This window comes from Nannobrachium achirus, assembly GCF_963921795.1.
Source record: "Nannobrachium achirus genome assembly, chromosome: 17".
Taxonomy (NCBI): domain Eukaryota; kingdom Metazoa; phylum Chordata; class Actinopteri; order Myctophiformes; family Myctophidae; genus Nannobrachium; species Nannobrachium achirus.
In genome coordinates this window covers 36345932-36371460 of record NC_137824.1, presented here as the reverse complement: position 1 = coordinate 36371460, position 25529 = coordinate 36345932, and the positions used below count along the sequence as shown (strand labels likewise).

The following is a 25529-nucleotide window of genomic DNA, read 5'->3' as shown; positions in this document are numbered from 1 at the left end:
CATTTATTTACAGTTTACTACGGTGAGATACCGTGAGCCCGTTGGAGCAAGAAAGTTAAGGCGAGCCAACACTAAGAAGAAGGAAGGAGATTTTGTAACAACATATGGTTTGGCTTTGCTTGGATGCAAGTAACCTCACCTCATTACTACTGTTGCCGAGACGCAAACCCCAAGTGTGGGACAAGGAGACACATCTAACAGACGGATGCCTGAATCATTCATAATAGCGGAGATATGAAACGCAGCAGCACTCCGGTCCAAGTATATTTCATGAGGTGGTGATCATTACAAATCAACCTGACAGTTGCAAGATATGCAAATGTCATACAATACCCAGGACAGATATTAGCCCCCCAAAACAGCCATAACCTATCCACCACTGTGGAGACTGGGGCTCAATTCTTTTGTTGTGCCTTCGGCTTGAATGGGCGCTCCAACGAACACAATTTGCTGTGTTTGTGGGTGGGAAGTTGGCAGGGGTGGGCGATCTGTCGTTGCACTAGCAACTCCTAAAGCACCTGTTCAGCAGGTAGCAGAACTGGGCAAGCTAGCGTGTTCCTCCGCCGCATGTGTTGCGTCCTCCTGGTGAAACTCTTCAATGTCAGGTGAAAAGCAGCAGCTGGCAACTCCATGTGTAACAGAGGATATATCTATACCCTTCACAATCAAAACAGTAGGGGTTGGCGGTGACAGTCAGGGACCATATACACATGACGAGAAGAGAAAAATCGAACCTCTGTTCGAAGTGGAGCTGTGTGTGTGTGTGTGTGTGTGTGTGTGTGTGTGTGTGTGTGTGTGTGTGTGTGTGTGTGTGTGTGTGTGTGAACTGAGCGGTGGTCGTGGGGGGGGGAGGGGTGCCTGTGTGTGTGTGTGTGGGGGGGGGGGTGCCTGTGTGTGTGGGGTGGGGGTGTGTGTGTGTGTGTGTGTGTGTGTGTGTGTATTGCAGTTGATGCTCAGGGCAGGCTAGACTCAACAGCACCTCTCTGGTCACCCAGGGTAGTCAGGCTACACCAGAGGCTACATACAGACAGACAGACAGACAGACAGACCCACCCACCCACAGACACACACGGCCACGTATAGGGAGCTTGTGTTCCACACAGCTCCAAAAACAACCTCAAAACAGCTGATGGGGTAAAAAATAAAGATCCATAAATGGGTGACAAGATAGCAGTGCCGTGTGATGAGTGGCTCTTACTCTTATGCTATCTTATGTTCTTAATCAGAACTCAAAAAATGAGTCTAAGAACTTAGGCTAAGACTTTATACTATCTTAAGTTTTTATACCAAGACCTAAAAAGGCGATTTAATCTAAATATATACTTGTTTTTGAACCGAATGTAATATAATATCTCTGTAATAGAGAAAATCAATTCAAGTCATTTTAGACCTCAAATAAATGATCTACTGAATGTCTGGATTATGTAGAAAAATAATGGACTGGACTGTACTAGTACTTGGTATTAAACACATGAGGTGTAGTTCTCAGATGAACAAATAGTGGCAGTAACTGTGCACGTACAACACAAACACACAGTAAAACCCAGCAGCATACGCTCTAATCTTATCCAGAGTCAACAAATGACAGTAATGGTAAATGATCAAGTAAATAGAGTGCACAGAAGACACCATCTGTTAAGCCAAAGGATGCAATACTTTAAGATTAAATCTTCAATAGTGTGAGCTGCTTTTTCCTTCATACTCAAATCTTCATACTAAAAGCGACCCACGGTCGCAACAAACAAATATCACATAGGGCACCTTGTATGTCTGTGGTTAGGTAGAACAGATGGAGACACTAATGTCTTTGGCATGGGAAGCGTAAAGGAAAATGTGACTTCAAGGATGACCATGATTGCCGTCATCCCACCACTACCACAACCAAATCCGTGACAGCGCGGTATGAGTTCTATGAGATTGAAAAAAGCATGCTTGGCTTCTGCGCTCCAGTGAGCATTATGTGATTGAAAAACCCTTTACTTGGACCTGGGAGAAAAGTAGGCTTTGTATTGGTCTGCACTGCAGGTCTGGTCTTAGCTCAGAGAAAGCAGGTCACGTGATAAAATGGAGCCCTCCTTCCGGAAATGCACAACAAGCATGTGGAAGGGGAGGGAGGACTGGAGCCACGGCATTAGGAGAGGCAACTAAAAGGAAATGATGGAACATAAAGACCTTGATGTCGGTGAAGCCCCCTTCATTCCAGCCAGTTGCATTATTTACTCCAGGAAACCGCCGAGGGTGACTGAGAGAAATGGGGCTCCTCTGAGGAGGTTTTCAAAGGTTGTACAAAGAACCTCCACACAAAACGTCTCCCATAAAAAATTCTTAAAACATAAAGCATACCATTTTCTGCCATCATACACATCTATCAAGGCTCGGTAAAAGAAAGCCTTGAAACTATTGACTATGAATAAATATATTCCTGGTTTTCTTTTGATTGGCCAATTCATTAAAGAAAATGCAGAATATTGTAGTGTCCTCTTTGTTTATCCCATCTCAGTCACCACTCAAAGAACCCATTTTCCAGAGATTCTCTGTCCTGCTGCCTGAAGCTATGGAACTGCACTTTAGTAGCAGGGAAGTGAAATAGTATGTGCAGAACATTACCTGTCCGAGGATTGGTCCGAGTGGTGGGCCTGGCTTGGCCTGTCCCGACCTCACTATTGCACGGATCACACCCCCAAGATCCACCTTCTTCACCGTTTTTGCTGCCTTGGAGATCTTCGACATGATGATCCAGGCCTCAGTCTCTCTGAGAGAGAGAGAGAGATGTGTGTGTGTGTGTGTGTGTGTGTGTGTGTGTGTGTGTGTGTGTGTGTGTTTGTGGCCTGCGTGCGTGCGTGTATTTGTGTGTGCGCGTGTGTCAGAAAAGCTCCTCTCTCCGCCCCTGTGCAAACATAAAAAGCAAATCACAGAGAATTAGCACATTTGAGACGAAAAACAAACAAATTAGCCTTTACAGCGTACCAGCCGCGACAAATCATTTACATGGCAGCCTCATTAAAACATCATACACTCAAATCAATACACATACCCACGGGGAACAAACCCAGGTTTTTTATCCCGTTCTGTAGCAGTCGGGTAATTAAAAAAAATCTTTCCCTTCGATCGGTCTAGTGAAAGCGACCCTGGAGCTGTTTTTGCGGTGCGGAGGAAAGGCAGAGTGAGACGCCAGGCCTGATGAAGACACCCTGGCGCTGCTGAACGGATTTAAAAGTCTCCTGATAAGAATCACAAGGGGCCATACTACCATTTAACTCTGGCTACAGTACGGTCCAACAGACCTCCAGCCTGCAGAAGCTTCCCATCACTCAAGGTCAAGGGCGACCACTGACAGCCATCCACGATGGGGCAGGGGGTTGAGTGACAATATTAATATGCAGTTGGGGAGGGGGGGGGGGGGGGGGGGGTTCTGGTTCTACAGGGAAGTAGAGGGGAGATGCCCTCCTTTTATTCCACCTGCAAATGCATTTACCAAATTCAATTCAGGCAATTAGCGGAGTGGGGAGAATGGCCTGAACTGCTGGCCTCGCTCCGGAGAGCCAGGAAGCATAAAAAGAAAACAGGCCTATAATCCTCTGTTGGTGGTGAAAAAATGACAGAGATACGGCAATAAAGAAAGAGATTAAGACTAAAGCGAAAGGGACAGATAAATGTTTTAAGGTTTAGGCAATTGTTGCCCTGCATTCAATAAAATCTAAGCGCTGAGGGTGTCCAATTAGATCAAGAAGAAAAACTACAGACACACAATATAGGAGACCTCGAGCTGCTGCAGAGCAGAGGTACAAATTATAGAAACAAGGAAAGTTGTGATTCAAATTATTCCACCTGTTTAAGTGCACCAAACATTTACCTAGGAGGTAATGTTTGTCTAACTTGATCCGCTCACTGCAGACAGTTTTAAATAGATGCCATTTAGCTTGAATACCCTCTACAGCCAATTTTACGATATCACTCACGTACGCGGCTACTTTTCAGAAGTCAATTTCATGCTGCTCACCTAACGTGTTCGGCTACCTCGCTCGCTGCTGAAATATCTTGTTGCAGTCTGAATCAATTTTAGAGCAGGTGGGGAAAACAGAGACCAGAATGCATAAAATCTGAGGTTGAGGACAAAACCCACTTTAGTTATCAAACAGCAACATGGGAAGTCATAACGCCAAGCCATTGCATGATTGGCAATTTACGAAAAAAAATCACTCATCGCAAGGCCAAGCCTGAAAGCTGAAGAAGAATTGACCTACATAAGGCATAACAACTGAAGTGACAGTCATTTTCGCACAATGGAGTCACAAGACAGTGACTAAATAAATGGTAATCCCACAGCACTAGAGACCCTGTTAGAACTACAAGATCAAATACACAATGGCTTGAGAGTATGATGCTGCAGATATCTTGCTGTGATTTAAAGGCAGATATTTTACATAGTTCAGACAATTTAAGCAGCTATATTATGCCAGGTTACATTCATTTAGACCATGGTTAATTTAACATAATCATCCATAAATCCAAATCGAATTAGATGATGTGAGCAATGCATCCATTATGAAAGTCATAGTGGAAAATGTTAATATGCATTAAATAGGATAGGAAATGCATTAAAATCATGTGTACTTTGTACCAAATACACATCACACTCAGCCTATTATTTGACAAAAGATGAATAATGTACCAGAAAATGTAATTCAAACACTGAAATTCATGATGAAAGAACTCCAAGATGAATCATTTATTGATTATCATGTCTAAAGTCTCTAAACAAAGTTCTTCAGACTGAACAGAATAGAAAACAACAGTTTCTGTGGGGACTACTTCCAAGTTATTAAAACTAGATACTTCAAACTCTTGATTAAAGAAATCAAAGTTCCATAAAATTGTAGACCTCACTGAGCTTCTACACACTCTGTAGATTGTTTAAGTATTCAAATCCTCTAAATGCCCCTCTTGTCATTTACACAATTCTCTAGAGTTACATGTGCTCTATTTACATTTCAATGAGGTTAAAATAATATTTGATTTACTGGTGTTCTTGATAATAGAACAACATTGTCCTTGAGAGTGTCTGAATAAACAGTATATAAATGGATTTTTATAGCACACACACACACACACACACACACCAGTAAGACTCCCTAATCGGGAGATAAGTGACCGTCAGGTCACATGTATATACAGTATATATACACAAAGTGCTATGAGGCCTTTAAAACGCAATTGTAATGAGGGAGAAACAGTGGCCTTTAAAACCCCGCATTCTCTCGGCCTGATGGTGACGCTAAATGGGACAGATCCATGTTGATGACATGACTCTAGACATACTCTGTACCGCTTTGCGTGATTTTAGGGCAAAATGTGTAGGAGCAGTGTCCAAAAATGTGTTTTACAAGAATCGGCCTCATGGTGGCGCTAGAAGAGGGGCATGTGAGAAACAACGGTGGCGGAGATGAGTAGGGGAAAAGTGTGATGTTTGACGGACAGACTGACTGACAGACAGACAGACAGACAGACAGCCTGTGAAGGTTTTGATAGTAACTGTGACCTGGCGGTCGCAATAACCCAATACTAAGTCACTGTCTATGGGGCTTTTCTATGGCACCATACAACGGTTCTGAGAACAAAAATAACCTTTCCAATTGCATTTCCATTTTGCACAATGGCAGAGGGATGGCTTAAACTGTGCCAATTCCTGGATTTCTGCCAGTTTCCTAACCATTCTAAACATGGCCAAAGTGTGCCCCTGGGAGGTCTTAATGATGTGGGTATTCACTGATGGCTTTAGGTCCGGCGGTAGGAAAGCACAATCATCAGTCAATACAAAAGGCTGCTCCAACATCCAAATGCATGTCTGACTATTTACTACTGCTGGTGAACAGGACCGACAACACACTTCCATATCCACAACGACACTCAGTTGCATGTTGTAACTGGATGTTTACAGGCTATTCAGGGAATTCGCTCAGGTTCTCACCAGCCACCACCAGTGTGTGAAATACACACATGGATCATCACTTAGCAAACTCCACTCCAAAGCAAAACAAGAGATGTCATGGTATAGGCCTAATTTAATTTTGATCAGTAATGGCTGTAGGGCTGATGCATACTCCACTTTTAGAGACAAATTTCTTTCGGTTCTTCTCTGTCCAAACTACAATATAACTTCATTCAGAGGTTTTACCCAGGCATGCTCTGTCTGTCAGAAACATTGGCCTTCATCCACAACTTGTGTGTTTAACGTTTAGCAGCCGTCCAGATTCTCTCGGTTTGACCAAATTCTGTATTCAGGTTTAGACGGCCACATCCAGCAAAGCTTGCAACTAATAAATGAAGGATGAATGAATTATAATTATTTTATGTACGTGTGGTATGGACACTTAGCCTAATACAGCAACATCTTAAAGTCATAGACATAAAGAGTTGCCGAACAAGCATGCTAGAAAATGAAAATATTGGGTGATTTCTGATTTGGAAAATGTCCCATTTCCTACTTTATTTAACACTATACGCCCAACCGTGTGACAGCGTTTGACAAACAAAGAAAAGAGACATGAACACTTCATTTGATCACTAGTATCTTTTTGCAGAGGCTTGTGTATATGGGTTGAGACCAAATTCTTTTCTCTCTCCCTCTTATCTCTATGGAGATTGTCTCACACAGAGATCTTTCCTGAGACTATGCTCACAGGGTCGGATAATGGCAGCCATCCTCCTCCATCTTTTGTCAAAAGGTTAAAGCTCTATATTGTGATAAAATACTGCTAAATGTCCCAAAAGTGATTGCAAAAGATACATTTTATTTGTTTCAAAAAGCTTTATATCCTGTGTATATACTGTACATAACATATATAACGCGCAATGTTTATATTAGGCCTGTCCTCTAAAAATCGACGAATCGACGTGTTGTTTTAACCCCCGGGAATCGACGCCAATTGTTTGAGTCGAGGCGAAAATATATATTTTTTTATATCACCAGTTAGCCTACTGCGGTGCACTGCTGGACTGGTGTCATGTACTTCCAATTGAGAGAAGTAGCAATTGGCGAACAGTTATTTATTGTCTCGCACCAGCGCAGGGGTGAAAGTGAGACGGAACGGCCAGAACGGTTCAGAACCGCCGCTTCGTTAAAACATTCGGAGCCGGGACGGTGTTCCGTTAAGAGGAGGAAGCACGCTGTCAAAATCCCATATTAAATAACCTGCCACAGCACAAACGCACGTCCACGAAGTAAACAATCTTCTAAAGTCGAATTAACATTTTGGGAAGCCCAGGTTTAATGCATAAGTCAAAAATCTCTGGGTTGAGATCTGGTGACTGTGAAAGCCATGGCATTTGATTCACCTGATTTTCATACTCATACAAATATTCATTGACCTCTCGTGCCCTGTGGATGGGAGCACTGCTATCCTAGAAGACACCACTCCCATCAGAATAGAAGAGTTTATTTCAGAATAAATTTGTATTGATATTGCAGTGACCCTTTCCTAAGGGGACATGTGGACCCAAACATTGCCAGGAAACCGCCCTCACACAGCATAACAAAGCCACCAGACCGGCAGACCCCCTCGCTGACAGGGTTACGCAGGGTTACGCAGTCAGGCCAGTACTGTTCCCTTTTCCGACACCACACATGCACTCAACCAATTGTGGAGATATGGTGAAGAATGACTCATTTCACTACATCTCGCTTAGTTTTTTCCACATACTTGTCAATATGAATACAAGGTCAGCTGAGCATGCACAGCATTTTTTATACATGTCACTGAAGATCACAGAACAGAAATGCAGAAGCATCTGCAGAGGATTTGTTGTTTCACACCACATATATCGTCCCTGTCACAGACTGTTTGTGCCGATGCATAAAGGCAAGCACCTGAGGCGTCTCAAGGGCACCACAAAGAAACCGTTTGGGTTTTTCTAGGACTAAACGGGGACAAAACTAAACTAAACTGCCTTGAGTGCCTTCAATGTGCAAACGGCCCTTGTTGCTCATGACAGCACAACACCATCATTCACCTCAGACGCCCTGAGAAATTATACTGGGAGTCGGATTCAAACCAGAGTCCTCGCAACTCACTAATTGAGCTACCCTTATTTTGTTTTTGTATCCAAATGTCCTATTTATGATGTGTTTCTTTTGTACTTTGTCTTAATGCCCTTAATGTTTTGTGTAAAGGGCTTTTTTGCTGAAATGCGCAATGTAAATTGTGAACTTTCCGTAAGGTTTGACAGTGTGACAGAGTCACTCATCAAGTATTCTGCAACCACTATGTCGGAGCCTTTAGACTCCCGAGTAAAAAGCACATTATTCCTTGTCCACAGACAGGACATCAAGGGAAACTCATAATTTGCATACTAAATGAAGAAGAAATGGACGGCATCCAATTGTGAAGTAATCAGCCGTACTTCCCTAAATGATGCGGGCCTAATCCTCGTCTACCAAGCAGACTATGCACTCTGCACCGACAAACGGGCTATATTCTTCTCTTGTTCTGGCAGTCCATCTAGTGGCAGAATTTACATCTCATTTTATGCATTCTCAGACAAATTAAAAAATCCAGAGTGTTATCTGAGTGGACCCAAAGGGGTCCATTTGTATGCTATCAGGGTTAAATTAACTTTTAGTTCTTACATTTTTACAGTTCTTACAGTTTTACAGTACAGTCTACTACTCACGATTGACTCTCTAATCCAAAGCATTTACAGTGGGTGAGTGAGCACAGAGAGCAGACATTCAACGTCTTGTTCAAGGATATTTATATCACATATGTCGTGGATGGATTATCTACATTACCTTTTTATCCACTTCATTGGAACTGAATGTACAGAGGGGATAACAATACCAAATTAGAATGTAGTCTTAAGTATGTTAGAAATTAGAATATGTTTAAAACAGATTTGTGTGGGTATCTTCTTAAGTGTTGCTTGAGATGGTAGACCACCAAGACCAGGGGGTCTGTGTGACCTCTAGGCGGGCCTTAGTTACTACAGGGCTAAGTGTTTGGGTGATAAGAACACCTTTTTTTATTGACTTCAAATTGTAAATGTCTGAATATATATATGCATATATGCATGAATCCAACATATTTTCACGAAAAAAAAAACCCCATTTAATTTACAGTTTTAAACAACACTGATGATAGTGCTGTTACCCATTTAGGCCTAACCTATAGTTAGGCCTAAATCAGAAATTAGCCTACAAAAACTAATATGTTGCTACATACTGTACATGTACTGTAGAGTGATGTGACATTGAGAAATTGAGACAATTACCTACTTATCAAGTAGCATGGAAAGCATAATATGCAACACCATTTTATACAATACATGCAGTGGGGGGTCCCTGCTTTGTCTCTCAGCTAAGGGGTCCTTGGCTTGGAAAATGTTGAAGACCCCTGTAGTAGACATAATACTTGGCAATTGGCATTGTCTCCAAAATAAGACTGTAAAATCTGAACTGCCAATGTTTCAAACTGAGCAGATCAACAAGCTCACAATGTGTCGCATCACAAGTTCCCAACACACTGTGAGCTTGTAGATCGGCTATTTTCAAATGGCCAAAATTAATATAGGGTTGAAGAGGTTATTGCGACCGTAAGGTCGCAGTTTAGTATCAAAACCTCCACCGACCGTCCGTCCGTCGGTCGGTCGGTCGGTCACACGTCACACGTCACACCTTTGCCCTGCTCATATCTCCGCATCAGTATGACATCACACTGCTGTGCTGACATCAGTATGACATCACACCGTACACAAATGACCCTTATATAAGACCGGCATTATCTACCGACAGCTGCTATAAGCCAACCCTGGCGATTAGGTCTGAGTCGAAGAAATGCTTCTTTCCTGGAAAGAATTGTCCCTTTATACTGTAGGGCTTGTTTGTGTATTGTATGACATCACGCCACATCATCGGCTGAGGACTGTGTGATGTCATCATATCTCCATATATGGAGACATAAGTTGCTCATGCCCAAATATGGGCTGGTGAGGTCAGACTTAGTGTGATGCGTAGGTTATCTCCATATATGGAGATTCAACTTCAATGAGTATATAAGACCGGCATTATCTACCGACAGCTGCTATAAGCCAACCCTGGCGATAAGGTCTGAGTCGAAGAAATGCTTCTTTCCTGGCAAGAATTGCCCCTTTATACTGTAGGGCTCGTTTGTGTATTGTATGACATCACGCCACATCATCGGCTGAGGACTGTGTGATGTCATCATATCTCCATATATGGAGACATAAGTTGCTCATGCCCAAATATGGGCTGGTGAGGTCAGACTTAGTGTGATGCGTAGGTTATCTCCATATATGGAGATTCAACTTCAATGAGTAACCATGGCAAACTGTCAACTGCCCGTATGTCTTGATAATTGGTAAAACAAACTTTTGGCCTATTTGTGGAGATAAGCGACCAACGGTCGCTTATCTCCCGATTAGGGAGTCTTACTGGTTGTATGTTTTGCAATAAAAATCGAAATCTATAAAGTAACTAGTAACTGAAGTTCTCAAATAAAATTTGAGAAATGTGGATGTAGTGGAGTAGAAGTAAAAGTATTGGGAATTGGAAATACTCAAGTAAAGTACAAATACCTCATGATTGTACTTAAGTACATGTACTTTTAAACCACTGCCCTCCACCCGCTCCACTGCAGCTCTCTCAATTACCGTTTCATAGCATTCTTTCAAACTACTGGGATGAGAGGAAATGGAACTGGATGGAGGCTACATATTGTATGATTTGAGATTTGTTGGAATGATGACAGTATATTGATACATGATACGAAATGATGTGCCAATGTACTGAATATATACAGAATGTCAAAATGGTAAAAATCAGGCTGGGTAATCCCTTGTACTTGTAGAAATGGGAGGAAACACACCACATAATAGTATATGTACGTTTAAAGTGAAGCTACCAGTGGTGTTAAGTAACTAAGTACAGTACCTAAGTAAAGATTTTAGGTATTCTGGAGTATTTCAAAATTTCAGCACTCTTACTTCTACCCCACTACATCTCAGAAGCAAATATTGCACTTTTACTCCACTACAATTATTTGAAAACTTACTTAGTTACTTTGTAGAATATTATTACAAAACACACCACTTCAGGCCTATATACATTTCGGGCCATTTGAAAATAGCTGATCTACAAGCTCACGCGAAGCATTTTGAGCTTGTACTGTAGATCTCCCATTTCAAAATATTTGTATAGATTTTATACATTTGAAAACCTTCTGTGCTATCTACTTTTGGTACTTTAATTACATTTTGATACTGATACTTTTGTACCCAAGTAAATGCTTCTAAAAACTTCTACAATGCGGTATTGATATTTGATACTTTTACTTAAGTAAAACAGTTGAGTACCTTTTACACCACTGAATGCTACATAACTTTGTCAAGTATCCTTGAATAAATACTGTAGGACGACTTCAACTGACCTTGTTTCCAATGGTAGCTACCCCTAAATGTTCACATAGAGACATTGTTCCAATACGATCAAAATACAATAACAAAACGGTGTGTTTTTTACTTTGACTGTTAAGGCCTGTCCATACTCTCTCCAAAACCAAACCTTTCGTCGGAGAGTTCCGACTTTCCAATGTCCAGCTTTCCAAACTCTAATTCCGGGCAATGCTTTTCAGAAGTTGCGAGTGATGTAAGTTCTGTTTCGGAGGGAGTATGAACAGGCCTTTACCAGTCACTCAACGGGCCAGCAGTATTCTGATGTCGTCCTACAAAGAAAAGAAATGAATCTGTATTCCTCCCATCAAGCGCCAAGCCTGGCTGGGGTTCATTATTGATTGGTTAGTGGCAGTGATGCAGGTCAGTGCAACATCACAAAGAATTCTAGATGGTTTTGGATAATCCCTGAGAATTCAAACAAAAATTACCTGTATTGCCTGGTTTAGCTAAATTCTGGACTCTTACATTTTTTAATGCTTCTCTGTGTAACAGCCTGATTTATCCAAACTAAGAAGTTACATAGTGCCGCTTTAACTAAAGCGAAATAATGAAAGCTAGATGTTAAAACTATTTAAATTGAAGAAATCATGAAAAGATATTTCATGAACAAAAACTCCCGCACTCTGCTCTTGCTCAGCTGCTCATCTTTATTTTAATTGACGAAAACTATTTAAATTAACAGAAATAAAAATGAAATGCTGTCCCTTTTATGCCCATACTTTTCTGTGTAAGGCATGCCCAAATATGGAGTATATGCCAGTCTATGATATCATAATGACTTCTTAAATCATAATTACTTTCAGCATACATATGGGAATTTGCAGATTTATCAATATTCTTTGGGATAACCACTGTTCCGACTGACTTCCCACTCAGCTTAGCTATAACTTTCCTCTTGACTTGTACCCTGGATTTGAAGCCGGTTTATATATATATAACCTTTATTATACGGATAAACCCCTTGAGATGCACCAACTCATTTTCAAGGGGGTTTCCTGCGCAAGTACTGAATTTAAATAGAGCCTGCCTGCTTCCTCAGGGGATAAATTGAATCTTGACATTAAGGTCAAACTTCAAGTCAGATCCTCTGTCTAGGGGAGACTTGACCTTTGACACAATCTAAATGTCTCAATAGAAGAGCAGAGAGACAAGATACAACTCCCCAATTGTATAAGTTATATTGTACAAGTAAGACAAACTAAAGGGCGAGAAGCGACCGTCAGGTCGCACGGGAAACAAACGACTTTTAAAATTCTGCACTGTTAACTCATTTACTGTGAGATTTATGTATTTATTTATCTCTCTCTGGCAACATTTTTGAAGTGGTGAAAGCCGCTTCCAAGGAGTGGCTTTGTGTGTCCCATGTCCATATATAGTCATTTCAGTCCAGAATGAACAGGTTTTATCAAAAACAAAATGTGTGTCCCATGTCCATATATGGTCATTTCAGTCCAGAATGAACAGGTTTTATCAAAAACAAAATGTGTGTCACCTCATGTCCATATATGGTCATTTCAGTCCAGAATGAACAGGTTTTATCTGTCCTGTACGTCCAGAATATGTGTGTAGTGTCCGTCCCGGTCTGATGATTGGATACTTTGAGGATTGGTCAAGCTTCACATGACAATTCGGCCCTCCAGATAAAAAACATTCTTTCATTCATTCAGAATAAAGAATGTATCTATGTGTTCCAGAGTTCATAACTCTGGAACACATAGAATAAAAGTTCACCGCTTCACTTCGAACCGAGGTTTGATTTTTACAGTTTTTCATTACATTTGAAAAATTATAGAATAATAATAATAAAATGCTTTGATCCAATCCGGCCATCGATGGTGCTCAAAGGTGCACATTGATGTGTGTGTGTGTGTGTGTGTGTGGGGGTACATATGTACATAGTGCCACTTTAACTCTAACTAATGAAACTAGAAAAGATGCAATTGGAAATTACAAGTGTGGTTGCTGATGGTTGCTGACGTGACTGTATTCTATAGTAAGCTAACTGTCATGTGAAGCTCGACCAATTGATTCCCTATTGATTCCCACTCCCATTGACTGAGTTATTTTTTGTGTTCAATCTGTGTTTTGAGATATTTTAGTATTTCAGCATGAATGATGATGCATTTTGCATCATATGATGCATCATGGTGCATCATATGTGGCCACATAAAAACCTAATTTTAACTCTAAAAAAATCTTCCTCCTAGTCTAATCATAATACCTGATCATCATGTTTTAGGGGGGAAAAATCATGGCACTTCATCTTCATCTTGAAGGAAGGTTTCAGCCAGAAAATGACGTGAGACATGAGACTCCACTATCCACCTGTTTCCGTGAGAATTTACTGTAGAATTATTTGTGGGACACTTCCGGAGAACAGCAGACATACAAGCTCACGTCGCATCGCAGTTGCAACCGTTGTGAGCTTGTAGATCACTCTTGGCTGCGGCGCCGGAACTGCGCAATGCACGATGGGAAGTTGTGGATATCCAAGAAAAGACAGACAAGGACCACCCGTTAATCATGTCATGGTCTACTAGTGTTCCATCATGGACCACAAGTTGAGAAACAGGTCACTCAATGACTGGTGACCTAAGTTGAAGCTGACAGCAGTTGTTACTGGGAATCAAGAACTTCCACAGAAAAGCTGACAGAAATCTCAAGAAGGGGAAGTGATACCACATTGCCTCAGTTATCATTATTAGGAAATGTGCCCATGTAAGGTGTCTGATCACTCATACATAAGTTACAACACACTGACAGTATATCAGGCTAAAAGAAGAAAAAAAAACAAATGCTCTGCTCACTAACATAATATTTCAGTCATTATTAAAGAACGTGTCCATAAACAATTGGTTGAGAAACGTCCGGGTTATGTGTATTTTAGTTCTTATAACTATTATTATAAGAATAATAGTGCTTGGTGCTCTGTGCTTTTATTTTGAATTTTGTATTACTTGTTTTTGTATTGTTTTATTACTTGTTCTTGTATTGTTTTATTGTATTGTGACTGATATGGATCTTCCTGGGTCTGAAATAAAGATTGAATTGATATCATACATGGTTATTAGCTGACTATAATGCATTATAGACATGGGATGCATAGCAAGTGTTACCGTCTCGGGTTCACAGTCAGTTGAAAACACAGCAGGGGCCCTACTGTACAAACAAGAACTTATTTTTCTCACAGACAAGCACAGTGTTATCTTGGGACTGGGAGGTAGGAGGTCAAGAACTTCCAGAGAAAAGCTGAGTGTATATCAGGCTGGATAAAAAAAAAGAAAAAAAAAGAAAACACTCCGAAAATGCTAGTCATTATTTAAGAACGTGTCCATGAGCAATTGGTTGAGAAATTGGTCTTATAAAGGGTTATGTGTATTTTAGTTCTAATAACTATTATCATACTGTACATGGTTATTAGCTGATTTAATGTCATTATAGACATGTGATGCATAGCAAGCGTTACCGTCCTGGGTTCACATTCAGTTGAAAACCCCTACCCTACTGTACAATTAAGCACAGCGTGTCATGAGCTGCCCCATCTTACCGTTAAAGGTGATACACCATGCATTTAAAAAGTATTTATGTCATATTGTTTATGTCCCAAAAACGTTTTTCAAAAGGTTTGAGGCTAAATTACCACTCCTGAATAGACAGTCTCTCTCATTTTTGAATGGCTCTCAGAGCATTTCAGCTGCAGTACCACCTTTGGCCTGAACTGCGCCACCCCCCCCCCCCCAAAAAAATCTTTTAGAAAAAAACATTTTTTTTTTAAAGTTTTTTTTTGTGATGACGTCACAATCGGCAGATGACGTCACAATCGGCAGCAAATCTGGACAGCCTGTTTTGAGAACCCGTGGGATACTTTTAACCTTCGCCTTCTCAAAACCAGAGAAAGACACAACGGTCAGAAATGGGACTTTGTGAGGATAGAAGGTGCTAGTGGGACCCCAAAAAAAGGTTTTAAAATAGGAAAAGTGAAATTTCATGGTGTATCACCTTTAAAACTCTCCAGAGGTACTCCTGTGGCATTTTACAAATTTGAATAGTATCTCATATTATTTGAGTGAAATAGAAATAAACTAATAAAGCTTTCCTTTTTATTTGCACGCGCACGCACGCACGCACACACACAAATATATATTTTCACACTAAAATAACTGTTTTGTGATGAAAGGGACAGGAGTGTGTTTTCCATCAAAGAGTGGTTTAAATGCAAAACAAATGCTTGTAATGAATTCAGAATCGTGAAGAACCTCTAGTTTGACCCATCATAAGCTACTATGAGGTCTATTTTTCTATATGCTCCTGTAGAACCCCCGAGTATGTATGCAACCAATCTAGTTTTAGTAAAAACACATTTTAATCAAGATCGCACGGAGAAGAACTGCATTACCCATACGACTAAAAATGTACATCCGGTGAAATCGACGTCTGTGATTGGTCTAGCTTCTTCTTCTTTCATGTATCTTGTGGTTACCGCGGAAGTAGCTTACTGCCCCCTGTCTTCCCGGCGGATTATTGCACTTCAGCAGAAATCCGTGAGCGAGTGTCTTTCTCTTACAAATATGATGCACTATGTTAAAGATGACGATAAGAGCGTCCACAGAGATGAAAATCACTACATGTCAGGCCATATGCTGGCCTGGATAACTAAACTGAGCGTGATTTAAAGGATTTCAGGAAACAAGTGTCATTCGCAATGCATTCTGGGAGTGAAGTTTCCGCAATTTTTAAAATAATGATGTACAGTCTTGTACTCTGCCCTTTTTTCAGCTTTCTAATTAATCGTTGCATAAAAAAAAAAGAATATTGTCATGATTCCTCACCAGCCGAGGTGGCTTTGTCCAAGGCTTAAAAACGTTTAAATAAATACTTTATGAAATGTCTATGGAAGAAATGAATGGGGAAAACGCTTCCAACACCGGAGTGAGGACGGGGTGGGGCTTCAACTGCGATGCTGGTTTCAGGCACCCCAACTTTCAGCAGTCACATGTTCCCCTTAGGGGAGGAGAACTTTTGAACATTATTTTGATTTTAGTTTTGATGTGATAATAGACTTTATACATACTACATTGCTAAATACATTTGGTAAGGATTTTCCCCCCTAATTTGTATATTATATTATATTATATTATATTATATTATATATTTCCTGACTATCACGTGGCAGCTTTTAAGTTTTAACTATTTTTTTTCCCTTTTCCACAGTACCACCCAGTAATAATGAATATATGCCTTATTGGTTTCAAAATAAATCACCTGAAAGCTTTAAAAAAAGGTTAATTATAACTGAAATTACCAATATGGGACCAATACCAATACTGGACCAATACTAATACATGCTTATAATGCTTTAACATAATTGTATCACTTGACTATGGCTATATGCTAATTGGATTCCTGGATCACCAAAACATGGGGTCAGACATCAAAATGATTTGTCTATGATAAAGGAGTAGGATAATAAAGGAGTAATGGTCTTTTAAGGAATTAGCAGCAGCCATTTTGAAAATGAGAATTTCTAGTGGTCAGATTTAGGTAAACTTTTAAGTACAACTATACTCCAATAAACCACTGTAAAACCTTTTGTTGCAATTTGTTTTGGGTTAAACTATATCTTCACCCGCCTAATAAACTATAAAAAAAAGTCCATCATAGAAGAGTGTTATAAGAGTAAAAATATCAGATCTACAAGCTCCCAACGCCAACGCGTTGAGATATTATGCGATATGTGCTTGTAGATTGGCTATTTTGTTTTATTTTTCTTATGGGAAATGATGAATTGTCTTGACATTTATATTACTGCCATCCACATTTTTTGTGCCTGATCCAGACATTTACATGACTAAGTATAATTACTTACGCCAGCAAAGGGCGCAAGTACTGCATTCGGTGTAGCTGTTCATCTGTGTTTACGTCATCCAATGGGAAAACCCTTGAAGTGCCAACTTGCCCACCCAGACAGCACCGAACGAACAGCACCGATTGCAGTACTTGTGCCGTGCGCTCTGCTGGCACACAAGTAGGCCATACATGGCCACGAGTGCACATTCTGCACAAGACGCAAGTTGGCACCTCGACAGAGTGCGATCTTAATATGTTGATGACGTATTCGTCAATGAATTCTGTCTTACATTTGGTAATATAAATGGTATATTGCTATATATTCTACACCTGTGCATGTTGTCACAAAATTTGGATGTGTACTTTTTGTACTGCTCATTATACTTTGTGCGTGTTTTCAGCGAGCCCACACAGTTTCTCTAGGAACTGCTTTTCTAGTTATCACTGTTATCCATTTTCTCCTGCTGTGGTCAACCTAGCTCTGGTCCAGAGAGAACTCCTTCTAATGCTATGGACCAGAGCTAAGCCAACCTCAGTAGCATATCCAGGAATGAGATTCAGGGTAGGCGAAATGCCAGCACCCAAAATATACAGTAACTGGCAGGTACAGCCAGGTGATGGCCCAAACCCCCCTCCCCTGTCACCATGAAAACAATAGCGCAAATTGGCATCCCTATCAGCGAGTTGATTATTTAGCCACCTACCCATGAATGGACATGGAACTGGTTGGGCTGTTATTCAAGGCCCTCTCCATATTATACTGTCCAGTCAGGACTTTACACAATGGAAATAGATTTTCTTTCAGTCAACTTTTATTTTCTAATTTAGGCTAGATCAGATTCTAATTTAGGCTAGATCAGATCACACAAGGTAGGTGGCGGCCTACTCCGCCTACTGCTGAATACGCCACTGGTCAACCTATTGGACAACACACACACACACACACACACACACACACACACACACACACACACACACACACACACACACACACACACACACACACACACACACACACACACACACACACACACACACACACACACACACACACAGCTTTGCTGCGTCTCGCTACTAGTCGCTGACAGTTTTCAAGAGGAAAGAAGAGCTTAAAGTGAACACAACTTTGCTAGTGTTCCGTGTTGATAGCATGTATTATCTCTATGGTTTATAGCCAATCTGCAAGCTCCGCGACGAATTGTGACTGTGATGCATGCAGAAAGAGAGGCGGCACGTCTATAATGTGAGCTTGTAGATTGAATGTTTTCGACGGAGCTCGCGCGTGTGTGAGAGTGATGAGAGAGACAGAGAGACCCCGACGCTGCTGCCAGTCACTGGACCTCCAGCGTGCAGCCACGAGGGCCAGTCAGATATGTATCCGCCCTGCAACGCTCTTTTCTCGGCCACAAACGTTTTCATGCCACAGACCTCCAATATTTACATGCGACTTCGGCACTAGCCGTTAAGAAAGTATGGATGAACTCCCCCCGAACCTAAATAATTTCGGGTCAGGGAGCCCTCCCGAACCAAAATTAGTTAGGCTCCTTATTAGAGTGTGAAACGACCCTTATGGGTATGTAACTCCGAGTGTACAGATTTGTTTTGATAGTTTTTTTGATCAAAGAATTTATTAGAAGATTGCAATAGAAACAAGTACAGTTTCATGACAGTACAAATCACTGGTACAAGGTCAACTAAAAGGAGATCCTAGAAAGCAGAGGCTTATTTCCACAGGAACCACACTTTAAGTATCTCATATAACATTGAAAGACAGACGGATAGAACATAGTACTTTATCTATGATAATATCGATTTCAAAAGCAGAAAAAGCATAACATCAAATACAAAGGCAGAGAAAAAAGGGTGGGGGGAGCATGGGGGCTTAGTCTATTTACAAGTCACAGGTAGCAGCCGCCTGAAGGTGACTTTTCATACCGATTTTGAAGGAGGCTAGGGATTTGCTCTCCTTTAAGGCTTGTGGGAGGGCGTTCCACATGTTGATGGTGTAGCAGGAGAACGAGTTAGAGCCTTGTTTAGTGTTAAATCTACGTTGATGATGATTAGTGGAGCTGCCTCTGGTGTTGTGATCATGAACATCCTTGACCTTTAAGAAGTAGTTTGTCAGGTACATGGGTATCTTGGAGGTGTAGTGTATCTTGTACACCAGGCCCATTGCAAGATGCTGTACTCTGTCAGCTACTTTGAGCCACCCCACGCTTTCGTGGTGATGATTGGTAAGGTGGGCCCGAGGAGGAAGACCAAGCACGACCCTAATTAGTTTGTTCTGGGCTGTTTGGAGCTTTAACTTTAAGGCAGCTGGGGCATCATGATACCAGACAAGGACTCCGTAATCAATGAGGGGCCCAATAAGAGCACCTCCTAGTGTCTTTCGAGATTTAATATTGATCAGCGGGGCAACCCTTTGCAACAAACGAATTCGTTGGTTGACTTTATTGATTACCTTGGTAGTCATTTTTTTACTGGATAGGTTAGCCTCCAGGATGCAACCCAGGTAGTCACAGTGTGACCTACTTTAATTGTGAAGTCAACTTGGCTAAGTTTCTGACTAGATCCAAAGAGGATACATTCAGTTTTTCCTAGGTGAATTGAGAGTCTGTTGTCATTGAGCCAGGTGCAGATCATGTACACTCTCAGAGTTAATTAACATTTATTTTACAATATAAATTACAAAATTAGGGTCTCAAGAGATAAAAATGCCATTAAATGGGGTCCGTAGCGCCTAATAGATATACAAGAGAAGACCTGTCGTCTGAACACCTTTGCAAAGCAAGTAGGTCTGAAGATAAATCAGAAGAAGACAGAACTGATGCTGCTGAACATCCCAACCCCCTTACCAATTGAGCTAGATGGAACTAACATATCCACAACCGATAATTTCACCTACCTAGGCAGCGTTGTCAGCCACGATGGAGGTACAGACAGTGACATCACAAGCCGACTCAGCAAGGCCAGAAACACCTTACAGAGGCTTAACAATGTCTGGAAGTCGGCCCAATACAGCACCAACACCAAGCTGAGACTGTACCAAAGCTGTGTCCTGTCTACCCTGCTATACGGTTCAGAATGTTGGAGAAACTGTCAGCCTTTCACACCAAAAGCCTACGGAAAATACAGAGAATATTCTGGCCCCAAACCATCTCCAACCAGCACCTTCTTAGCCTGTGTAAACAGGACAACCTTCCTACCATCCTTATGAGAAGGCGGTGGAATTGGATTGGGCATGTAATCCGTAGAGAGCAGGGCAACATCACCCAAACTGCCCTTCACTGGACACCAGACGGCAAACGTAAGAGAGGTCGACCCAAGAACACCTGGCGCAGGACAGTGGAAGGAGAGCTGAAGACCCTGCATCACACCTGGGGTTCTGTAAAGACGCTGGCCCAAAACCGACAGGAGTGGAGATCCTTTGTTGCTGCCCTACATGCCAGCCGGCATTAAAGGCAGTAAGTAAGTAAGTAGTAGCACCTAATGTATGTCAAACTGGGGTCCTTGAAATTAAAATGGTTGGGATTTGGGAATCACTGCTAGAGCCGTAAAGATATTATCTTATGGGGGTCCCTGGCATATATTTTCAAATGGGGGTCCGCGGGCTAATACCTGTCAAGTTGGGGGTCCTTGACATGAGAACCACTAGCATACTGGGACCTCTGTTGTTCCTAATATACGTGAACGACATGGCATCTGGCATCTGCCTGTGACTGCAACCTGTTCCTGTTCGCGGATGACTCGGCTCTCCTAGTCTCGGGCAAGGACCACTTGCAGGTTGAAAAGACACTTAACTCTGAACTAAGTAAGATCTGCACATGGCTTAATGACAACAAATTATCAATTCACCTGGGAAAAACTGAGTCCATCCTCTTTGGATCAAATCATAACCTCAAAAAAGTCGATAACTTCACAATCAAAGTGGGTGACAAGGTCATAACACGAAAAAACGAAATCTCTTACTTAGGATGTATCCTTGAAGCTAATCTTTCCAGTGAAAAGATGACTTCTAAAGTAATAAATAAAATCAATCAACGAACTCGTTTCCTACAGAGGATCGCCCCAATGGTCAATTTCAACACACTGAAGACCATAGCTGGTGCAATAATCCAGCCCCTCTTTGACTACGGAGTCCACGTATGGTATCGTGACGCCCCACAAGCCCTGAAAACAAAACTCCAAACAGCCCAAAATAAACTAATTAGGGTCCTGCGCTTAACCTTCCCTATCAGACTCACCTCACCGCTACTCACCAATTAAGAGTGGGGTGGCTCAGAGTAGATGACAGAGTACAGCAACTTGCAATGGGGCCTGGTGTACAAGATACACTACACCACTATGATACCCAAGTACCTGTCAAAATACTTTATAAACATTAAGGATGTCCATAATTATAACACCAGAGGCAGCGCCACAGATCACTTCCAAAAAAAAGTAGTAAAAACTAACAAAGGGTCAAACTCGTTTTTCTGCTATACCACCAAAATGTGGAAAGCCTTACCGAAGGCCATAAAGGAGTGTGGGTCACTAGCATCCTTTAAAATTGCCCTGAAAAACCACTTACAGGCAGCAGCCGTTCGCAACTGGTAAAAAAGAATGAACCTAGCCCAACCCTACCCTCCCCTGCCCCTTCTTTGTATATACTGTTTGTTTAGACTTACTGTTTTCTTTTTTGTTTTTCTTTACATATCTACTGCATAGTACTGTGTTCTATTTGTCTGTCATTCAATGTTATATGAGATACTTCAATGGTTTCCAAATAAGCTTAGTCTTTTCATGGATCTCCTTTTAGTAGACCTTGTACCAGTGAACTGTACCGTCATGAAACTGTACCTTTTCCTATGCAAACTTCTAATAAAGTCTTCAATCAATCAATCAATCAATCATACATAGCCAGCTTATGAAATGAATTTAATTTACAGTGGAGAAATCTTAACCTGAAGCCCTTCACCATTGCTTCACTCTCTACGCAGTGGTCATGACGTACATTTGGGAAGCAGGCACATGACGTTCGTCTGTGCATGATACAAAAGAAGACAACGCCAAACATGCATTTTTATGTATAATAACACAGACATAACGATTCATCATACCTGTCAGTTGTCTTGCACCTTCACGCCGTTATCAAAACCATACAGGGCGCAGCCATCTTGGATTCATGAACAGCGGTACTGTTGGCTACTAATACCCGCAATACTGACACCCACTGTCCTGGAGGGGTAACAGTACTACCGCTGATATTTCTAAAATATACTGCATTTTATTTTTATTTTTTCATTATTTGTTCATCATTTGAGCCACTATCTCAATCTGATGAGATTTAGCCTCTCAGACCCAAAACGTAGAATATTTTGTTATCTTTGGATATTACATGCATCATGCATGCATCCACAATTCCATGCAGTATTGATGTTGGTGCCATAGTAGGAGATATAACAGTCAAACATTGATCAACAATAATTTAACTCTTGAGAGCGTAAAATGAAACCAAATGGTCCATTTGGTTTCCAACTCTCCATCATTTAATTAGCTAGGGACCACCTGGATCCCCCTCTCAAGGACCACTAGTGGTCCCAGGACCACTGGTTGAAAACCACTGGCACAAAAGACCCATAAATAACGCATGAAGCCATGGCTACTCAACCTTTCCGTGTTTATTCCAGCATGTGGTCCTCTGGCAGGCCGCTTTATAATAAGGTCTCCCAGGCTATGGGATGCTTTGGAACAGAACATACCGGTACACACCTTTACAGACAGAAAGATTCCCAATGGGAAATCCAGGTGTCATAGCAGTGTAGCATTAGGCATGAAAAACAGGATAGGTACTGGTAAAAGAGAACATATAGCCAAGAAGAAAAAAACGTATTAAAGGTAAAAGAAAATCTAGACTTTGATGTTTCCACCCATGTGCTGATGTGCAGCCTGATCTACCCATCTGCGCCTCTTAGTTGTGAGCAAAAATCCCTCTCTTTCGATCTAAGCCATTAAGATCTGAGGACAAATACTACAAATGCCTTCTAAATCAGTAGTTCCAAGCTTTTTTTGTGCCAAGGACTCCCTAAATGATATATTTGGCAGTGGAGCCCAGTCTGAAAATGTTTTGTGCAAGGGACCACAGAAGAGTTGTTCTAAATTCTAAATTATTCTAAAATGTCCAAACACTTTCAAGATTTCAACATCTAAATTAATCAGATTCAGTTAGCTGTTTATGCCACTGGATTCACTGTATCCTAATTTCAAGTAGTATAGCTGATAAATAAAAGCCTGGATTTCAGAGGCTATATATGATAATATAGAAAATAATATGAATGCACACAGAGCTGCAAAACACTTTTTGTTTTAGGTTTCTTTGTAGTTTGTGTTGAGACATTGACCCACAATGACTGATACAAATCTTAAAATATAACATTTTATTAGTTACAATGTGACAAATGCTTTTAAATTCAACTTTTAAGTTTCCAATTAGATTAAAGAACCCAAGAGTGGTACAACCAAAATTGTGACAACCCAAGAGTGGTACAACCAAAATTGTGACACAACAAATCGTCAAATGAACTAATTCATTAACAATGTCCCTACAGCAGGGGTTCCCAAACTTTTTTGTCTCAGGGCACCCCATAAATATTTTTTTAATCCGAGGCACCCTTACATTACAATTTTCACTCCCAGCACCTTATATTTATAGCATATCGTCGTTGTCGGATGGAAACCTGGTATGTCCAAAACCATTCGTTTTGTATTTATCATCTATAAAATGTACTAAACTAGTGAAAACAGCAGATCTGCTGTTTTCACTAGTTTTGTGCGACAGTCTTGTATGATGAAGCAGGGCTTTACCAAAAGACGTACACATTTGAAACTTGGAAATATGAGGTTTCTGCCTGACAGTGACAATATTTTAGTGATTATGTTACGAGGAAAACGTTGAGATAATAGCCATTTTGGTTAGAACTGACTGAAAATAAGTTTGTACTTCAAGTTTAAAATGATACTAAATATTTTTTAATTGTCCAAATAAATTCCAAATATTATCAATTTATCTCGCGGCACCCCTGGACTGCTGTCGTGGCACCCCAGGGTCCCCCGTCACCCACTTTGAAAACGCCTGCCCTACAGTATATAAAAGTGCTCAGAGTGATAAGAAACATTTCAGTCAAACAAGAGTCCATAGATGTGCAATTCAGAAATAGAAAACATATATTGAACTGAAAATAGCAGATCTACTATTGATGCAATGCAATGTGAACTTGTAGATCTTGTCGGCCATACAACTAAGTATAAATCATGAGTAACTCTCTTCTCAGAGTTTGACAACAAAGGAATGTGAAGTCAGTTTACATTAAATATTCTCATCTCAAAATATTGTGTAGGCAAATACAGTATATGCCTATTACAACCCTTCTCCATGAGGGAAATTTGCAATAAAAAACCTAAAACTCCAGACTATACAGAGAGAGAAAGGAATCCTTCACAGCATATGAGGTAAAAATGAAGACATTCAAATAATATTGTATGGTAAAATTAGATTAAGAGACAAATAAGGCACTGAGACACGTCTAATAAATATGTTGACATTATAAAATGTCTACAGGCCATCGACTATAATCCAGAAATTATTTGAATGAATAAAATATCATTTTAACCAATCTGTATGGTAGAATGGGCTAATACTAAATAACTAGCACATCTGCAGTTGTTGGAGGTGGTCTCCCTATTCTTCCATTGAGTAACTTAGAGTTCTGTTCAGACTGGCAGCCCAAATCCAGACCAAATCCGATTTGAGCATATCCAGATTGGAGTTTTAATGCAGTCTGGAAAGCAAAGAATATCACACATGGAAAATGATTTTTACTTATCAGATTTCAATCAGATTCCTTGCATGGCCTTGTTCAGACTGCATAAAAACCAATACGGCTCCAATATGGATAGAGAATCAGATTTGGTCTGCCAGTCTGAACAGGGCCTTTAGACTCTGGTGTCTGGCAGAACACCCAACGGTTGACAATGTCAATGTTACCTCGGTTGCATTGGACTCTAGTCTTTATTGCAGTTCGGACTTCATTGCAATAGCCAACAAACATAAAACTTACAGAAAGTAGCTTTACAGTGACAATATGTACATTTTATTACTCTACCGATGGAGAAAGCTACTTGCAACGACGTCTGAACTACAATAAAGATGCCAGCTAGTGCATCTAGTGTCCAATCCA

At 40.8% G+C, this 25529-nt stretch overlaps 1 protein-coding gene across 1 annotated transcript in view; it reads right to left on the bottom strand.

The window, feature by feature from the left end:
* The window catches only part of mrpl11 (mitochondrial ribosomal protein L11), a 57785-nt gene extending 35297 nt beyond the window's left edge, over nt 1–22488 (bottom strand). The window contains exons 1-2 of the mRNA XM_080745416.1: nt 22413–22488; nt 2608–2887 (exon numbers count right to left, since the gene is read on the bottom strand). Of these exons, the coding sequence (XP_080601542.1) occupies nt 2608–2730 (123 nt within the window). The 5' untranslated portion in view covers nt 2731–2887; nt 22413–22488. The remainder of the gene's footprint in view (nt 1–2607; nt 2888–22412) is intronic.
* Between the last annotated feature and the right edge of the window lie 3041 nt (nt 22489–25529).